At 56.1% G+C, this 7,228-nt stretch overlaps 1 protein-coding gene across 1 annotated transcript in view; it reads right to left on the reverse strand.

The window, feature by feature from the left end:
* Positions 1-7,228, reverse strand: part of FAM20C (FAM20C golgi associated secretory pathway kinase) — a 48,948-nt gene that overhangs the window by 39,705 nt on the left and 2,015 nt on the right. The window contains exon 2 of the mRNA XM_077758816.1: positions 5,263-5,441. Coding sequence (XP_077614942.1) covers positions 5,263-5,441 — 179 coding nt within the window. The remainder of the gene's footprint in view (positions 1-5,262; positions 5,442-7,228) is intronic.

Genomic DNA, 7,228 nt, shown 5'->3' on the forward strand with positions numbered 1-7,228 from the left:
GGGGTTGGGGTGGCGCCTCTGGCGTTACTCCCCTTGGCCTCTGTCACCTCGTCTAGGAAGTGGGACCCATGCTTGTCCTTATCACGGTCAGACAGGTAGTCCAAATATTTTCACAGCCACTGCCTTATTTGAAGGGCCAGAGGAAGCAAGGGCCTCGCCATGGACGACTCACATTTGAAGAATGTGATGCTAGGAGCTCTTAAGTCACCCGATCTTCCCTGCCCACTTCACGGGCCTCACCTCCTGCAGGACTGGGATCTGACCCGTGTTCCAGACCCCCAGGCACCAGGCAGAGCCCCTGAGGCTGCCTTTGGGCATGAGGGGCACGGACCCTCAGAGAGCAGCGTGGCGCATGTCCACTTGGCCGTCACTGCTGACCACCCTGGTGCCGGCATCGAGGGGGCTGTTCTGAGCGAGGAACTGGAAGAGGCCGTGAGGCGCTGGGTCCTCTCATCCCACTTGCCGTGACGTCTTGGCAGGACTCTACCTGACTTGTGCCCCCCAGGGTGTTTGAGCTGTAACTTCCCCCAGCCTAGACTGCTGTGTATACCATGTTCTTCAAGACCGCTCACTTCTATTTTGATAATTAAATTTACTTCAGAGAGAAAACCCAGCACAGCCCCAGTGGGAACCCAGCACCCTCCCTGGAATGGGAAGGAACACAATAGGAATACAGGCCTGTGGGACTCTGCAGCCCCAGCTGTTGTCTCTGCTCAGAAGAAGGCAGGTGCCCAGGGGCACTTGGTGGGCTTTTGTTCTTGATCTTGGACCAGACAGCTGGAAGAAAAACCTAGGAGGGGCTCAGCTATATCACCTTCTCGGGGGTGCTGCCTGTAATCATCCTTGGGGGAGGGGCTGTGTCCTTCCTCCCCGATGACCTAAGGTGCCTCCTGCTGATGGAGCCTTGTCACTTGTCAGTTTACAGGCTGGAGAGCCAGCACCTGGAGTCTGGGCCCCGAGTGGCCCCCAGGGCGGGAGGGGGACTATGGCCTCTTTGAGGCTGGAACTGCCTTCCTGAGGAGCTGGCCTCTGACCAATTAGACAGGGCAGCCTCCAGGGGCCCCCAGGGCAGTTGCCCACCCTGGGCAGCCCCAGCCTCAGCCTTTGTTCCTGGAAGCTTGCTGGCCCATTAGCCCCTGATCCAGCTAGATCAGTTAGCGCCCAGCACTTCATTCTTCATTCAGAGACCGACCACGGTGGTCGACCGCGTCCTAACCTGGATGGAGCAGCAGTGGCGTCTTCCAGCCGGAGGCTGCCTGGATCCTCTCACACCGGTGTGACTTCTTTTCCTTTTTAAGCAATTCCAAGTACAGAGCAGTTAATTGTGTCATTTATTCTTTGCATCCATAATTGTGCACGATAGCGATTTAATTATCACCGGCCCGAGCCGAAGGCGCTGCATGCCTGATTTCAAGCTGAATAGAGGTAGATAACGTCCCAAACCTCTTTAAAGGCAGCGAACGGCCGTTACCAAGCAGCCAGGAGCCCGGCTATAAATAAATGTCTGTCGGCCATAGCAGCTGTACTGAAGGCCACATGTGCCTCATGAAATGGATCGAGCGGTTCTGAACGGGGGCGATTCGATGGAGCCATTCCGAGAAGAAGGTCTGCAAGCTTGCAGGAACAGTGTTTCCGGGATTTGATAACACGGTGCACAACTTGAAGATGAAAGGGGCCGATGTGGCCAGATGGCTAAAGGGACAGAGCTCTGAGCCCGGAACAGGGATGCTCGAGCTCCACCTCGCGGGGAGGGGAAGGAGGGGGGGAAGGTTTCCTGTTTGCAGAAGTGGCTTCAGAGGTGGGGTGGATCTCCAGCTCTTTACACTTAGACTCTCCTGTACACTGCCAGTGTGGGTCAATGTGATTTCTACATCTTTCTCCCATTTCATGTTCAGGAGGGTGGCATTGCTGCACCTTGACCCTGAGGCAGGCTTGGGCTCCGGTAAAGAGGCGCCATCTAGGGTTCCCCCACAAGACCCTCAAAGGCTGTGCCCAACTCTGGGTCATAGCAGTGACAGGCACAGCAGACAGCTCCTACCTAGGACCTCCATTTACAAATCTACCCAGCTGGCTCCCCTAAGCCACGGGCCCAGCCAGGGGCTAACGTCTCAAGCAGCTGGGTTTTTAACCAAAACATCCAACTGGACGTGGGGGCAGACGCCACCCAGCAAGCGTGCATCTTTGAGGGACTCCTGCAGCCTGGAACAGGGTCAGGCTTCTCCTACTGCTCCCTGTGGACCAGAGCCTTTTCACAACTGGGAGCTCACCTGGGAGCTCACCACAGCAGCAGGGAGTGTGGGGCCAAGCATCGGCTGAGGCCCTCCACTGGCTTGTCCAGCACAGGCTTCTCTGGGCAAGGAGACTCTGGTCTGCTCCTGGACGCTGCCCTGACACACACACCTGCCTGCAGAGACTCCTTCGCCTCTATTTTTACATCTTTCTCTTATTTGCTCCTTAAAGTGTCTCAGCAACCCCATGATACAGGTTTCATAGGGCCATGCCACTCATCAAACATCTCAGATGATAGAAGGCACAAATAAAATGCATCCATCCCACCTTAGGTGGTGGCCCAGATAGGCCTGGGCAGAACCGCATAGTTAAACACATTCTTCCTTCCTCAGAGGAACACACGAATATTCACTCCAAAGGAGAATAATAAGGGCTCACAGACAGCCTTGTGAATTTAGGTTTTGCCCCCATGTAAGTTCAGGTTGAGTCAGGTTCTGCTGTTGAACAGGTTATGCTTGGATTTCAGATTTGCAAATGGAGGGTCTAGGTCATAACCATCTTTATGTTCCACATGAGAACCCAAAGTGCTAGAGATTAATCTGCTAGGCCAGGCTCACGCCAGGCGCCAGGGACATCAATCAGCCTCTCAGCACCGGCCAGGTCCTGCACAGTGATGGAGAAGGACCTGCGAGGCCAGAGCCGTCTGGGAGGGAGTGATATCATCACAGACAGCCCACCAGAGACAGATGGGCAAGAAATCACCCCCTCCCCTGTCTCTTTTACACCACCACGCATGGGCCAAACTGGACCCTGGGATGAGATCCCCAGCCACGGGCTCGGTCCACCATGGACAGGCAACTTAGCCACCGCTGCCCAGGGCAGACCAAAAGTGGGTGGGAGATGCCTCAAGGCCAGGCCCTTGGGGGGACAGAGAGAGCAGGGTGTCTAGGGTAGGCAATGTGCCCGAGAGCCCCAGAGGCCTGTCTTCTGCCTGAGCTGCTCCCTGAGCTGCTGGGCCCTGTACTCTGCATGGTGTGGGTGTCCAAGGAGGCTGGAGGCTGTCTTCCCTGAAGGCTATGGTGAGCCTGGCCAGCCACAGGAGTCCCAGCAGCCCTCCCTGCGCCCCAGACCCTGCACTTGGAGGTGGTGGCCCTGCAAGCACGTGATGTTAACATTTGCACACTCGCTCACCAGCATCATCTTATTAGAACAAATGCAATGTACCTGGGCAGGCACAAGCCCATTTGACAGATGGGGAAACTGAGGCAGAGAACGGCACCAAGGACAGCAGCAGAGCAGGCTCTTTTCACATAGTCTTCTCTAAAACCATTTGCAATTTAAAATGTTATTCTTTTCCCGGAAAGCCCAGCCCTCCCTGCGCCCTTCTGTGACATCGTGGATGCTTCATCTCAGCCTCAGGTCAGACCTCTTCATAGAGGGTCCTCTGTGCCTCTCCTTCCAGATGGATGCCTCCTCCTTTCTAAACTCTCCTCCTAGATTTTGTGTGAATAGTGTTCAAAGCATGTGTCCTTTCTCATAGTGTGTCGGTTCCCTGGCCTCCCTGAGCCTCTCAGGTCTTCTGTGTGGCGGAATCTTGTTGGGGTCCATTCATCCTCAACCCACTACCCAGGAAGGGGCCTGGAGTTCAGGAGGTGCCCAAGAACATCTGCTGAATGGGCTAGTGAGTTGGTCAGTGCCCTGGATACTTCTTTAATGGCCTCGTCTCCTTTCAGGAGTGAAAAGGGCACCCCAGCTGTGGCTGTCTATGGCACAATTCTTGTCATGCACCCAGCCGCCTTCCCAGCCCCACCTAAAGCATCTGACGCCTGCGAGAGGCAGGAGGGAGGCTTGGCGTCCCATGGGGACAGCTGGGGCAAGGCTGGGGTCTGGGGAGGTGCTCAGACCCCTCCTGCACAGCCAGCTAAGAAAGGAAGACGCCAGCTCATTCCTGCCAGCTCTTCTTCACAAGGCTGAGCAACCTAGCATGCGTCAAGGCAAGTGTCCAGCAGACAGCTTGGTACCAGACAGAGAGAACAGAAACAGCCCCTAAAGACCCCTGCAAAACCCACTTGCCAGCCCATCTTCCCTGTGTCAGCAGCTGGACAGAGCCCCAGGGCACTGGGACCCTTTCAGCATCGCGGCTACTTGGGAAAATACCAGAAAACTGTGTCAGAGAACTGCCTGACACTGTGGGGGCGGGGAGCCTACACTCATGTTACCCCCGACTGGCCTCCCTCCACGCCTTCCTGGCCATGGTACCTAGGCCGGCTCCTGGCAGCTTCCACCGAAGGGCCTCAGCCCATCCCTCACTGCCTCCTCAAGGCACCCCTGAGGTGTCGCTGCCACCAGTGACTAACGGGAACAATCACAGACAATTGCCTACAGGCCTGAGAACAATGGCACCCAACCTCCATGATCAGAAACTGCCGCTGACACATTTTCCTGAAGTCAGTCATCAGATGCCCCTTTTTGTCTGACTCAGCAGATCCCAAACTACTCAGAGATGTTGCCTCTGAATTACGAAGTGCACGGGCCTCCACCCCAGGCAGTGTCAAGCCCTGGTCACTCCTCAGGCACAGGACAAGGCAGGGGCACCTGGCAGAGCTCTGATGCAGAGCTGATCCAAAAGCACCAGCCTGTGAGTTCTGCACTGTGTCTCCCTCCTGTGCTGGGGGAGGTGCCCCTGCCACCAGGGGGCGTGCCCTTCTTTACCCCTGGAGGGGAAACCTGAAGTCTGGAAAGTGCTCCTCCGGAGGACCTCCCCCTTCACGTGGGGAAGCAGAATGCAACAGCAAAGCTGTAAGGCACCCCTCCCTCCCTCGCTAGACTTGTCACAGTGCCGGCACACACAGTGGACGGCAGCCCCCGGCCGCTGATGGCCTGGAAGGCGTCCCTCCCCTCCCAGAAGGTGCCTCATAAATCATCTCAGGAGGTGATGCTCCGGCAAGGGCCGATGGCTTCCCAGCTCTCCTGCGGGGAAGAAGCAGCCCCAGCCCACCTGCCCCAATGGAAGAGCACAGTGAGGGCACCTACCGACGCTGGTGATCTTCTGGGCACTGAGGTCACGCAGCAGGGCTTCGATTGCTGGGTTATGTCTGGAGTATAGCTCATACCGGTTGATACCAACGTGGAACTTTAGCCAGTTGGGGTACGAGTCCACTGCTGCCTCCCCAGTGGGCAAGAATTCTTCGTTTTCAGTGCCTTCACGTGGCCTGCAGAAAATGAAGGTGACCAGAGTCGGCAGGGAAAGAATGGAGGGGTGAGGTCCGGATGAATAAGGGGGAGCTGGTGCCAAGGCCAAGGTTTTAGACTTTGGATCCAAACAAATGCAGATTTACTCAAAGGTGCCTCTGCTCAGACAGGACCCTGTGGTGTCCGCACTTTTTCTGTGGCTGTTCTTCTACTAACTAATAACATATCCAAAGACCGTAATTCCTACTTACCCTCCGGAGGCACCCAGACAGCTATAACTAAATCAAGACCAAGCCTGTAACATCAGCACCAGGCCCTGCCTCCTCTGTCCTGGGGTCACCACAACAGCCCAACCAGTGTGATGTCAGCTTGGGGTGTGAGGGGCCATCAACTTCTCCCGGGAGCAGGCAAGCAAGCCACCTTTGACCGCGAACTGTGTGCACATGTGAACACACCTCTGGTCAGGAACCTTCCCTGGGCACTGTCTTTTGGTTCCAACAGCCAGGGGTAGAAATGATGCAAGAAGCTAAATTTGATTTTAACGAGAGCAGTCTTGGGTGGGGAGAGAGGAAAGAAGCAAGCACTCACTTCAGCTGAGGCCCAAGATGAGGACCTGCCACCCACATGGCCCATCCTAATGTTTCTGGAGTCAGGGGGCCAGGCTGGCAGAGGACAGAGACTGTTGCTGGGCTGGAGGGAAAATGGGACTTCTCGTAGCTCTAACTCACCCACAAATAGGGCCCTTGTGGCCCCAAGTCCTGTCCCACGGGGGCAGCATCACTGGCCATCGGCTCTGGGCTCTGTCTCTCCTGTGAAGAGCTCCAGGTCTGGGCCACTGCTCTGATTCTCAAGTTTCTGAGCATTTCCTTGAACTTGGCCAGCAGTCAAAGCTCAAAGGCCACCGAACACCTTGGTGTATTTAGACAGAAAAGCCTAGGCCTGGTCAAATTTCAGAGTAGAAAGGATTTTTATGAGATGTTTTGGAAACCTGGCCTTTCCCCTGCGTTGCTTGGGTAACCCTCTTGCAGGCAGGTATTTCTTGGCTGCTAGTTAATATTTCACTTCTCTGGGTTGCAGCATCTGCTTGTTCTGACCCGTGTGGCTGAAGAGGGCCTGGGGGGAAGCATTGACACCAGGACGGTTTAAAGAAACGCTCCTGGGATGCTTCTCACCTTTTATAAAGCTGTCACCAACACAGCTGGCCCTGTTCCAAGGGAGGCTGCTGTCTGCGCCCTGGCTGGGAGAGCCCCTTTGTTCCACCTCACTGGGGCCAGCACGCCCCTCTGCTAATTTTGTTCTCGGCGACTGACTCACAGGGCTCATTAGGCTTCTGCAGACTTTCCTGATGTGCCCACCAGAGAAATGTTGCCCGGTGTCTGGAAGCCTGATGGCCAGCAGCTCCCCAGGGGAGGGTTAGGGGCAGGCTCCCCTCTCATTCAGTCTCTTGCCAACGCATGCATGCATTGCTGGACTCAGTGTCCGGAGCCCGTGACCAGGACCTTGCAGGTCAGCACTGCTCTCCTGTGAAGGCAGCACTGACCCTCCCTTGGCCCCACAGGGAACCACCCCCAAGCCCCCCAGAGGCCCATCTCAAGGAGGCAGTCATTCTGGAGACAAAGCAGTGCCCCGAACAAGAGGCAGTGAGCTGCCGGACCCCACAAAGCTCCCTTGAAGGGGGGGCCTCTGCCATGAGGGTCCACACCCTCTGGTTCCTGACCCTCTAGGCCTTTTTACACAAAGCCTGGGAGGTGCAAGGCCTTTCCTGGGAAGGGGAGCCCGGACTGAAGGCTGGTTGAGGGGTCAGGAC

This window comes from Crocuta crocuta, unplaced genomic scaffold, assembly GCF_008692635.1.
Source record: "Crocuta crocuta isolate KB4526 unplaced genomic scaffold, BGI_CrCroc_1.0 scaffold273, whole genome shotgun sequence".
Lineage (NCBI taxonomy): Eukaryota > Metazoa > Chordata > Mammalia > Carnivora > Hyaenidae > Crocuta > Crocuta crocuta.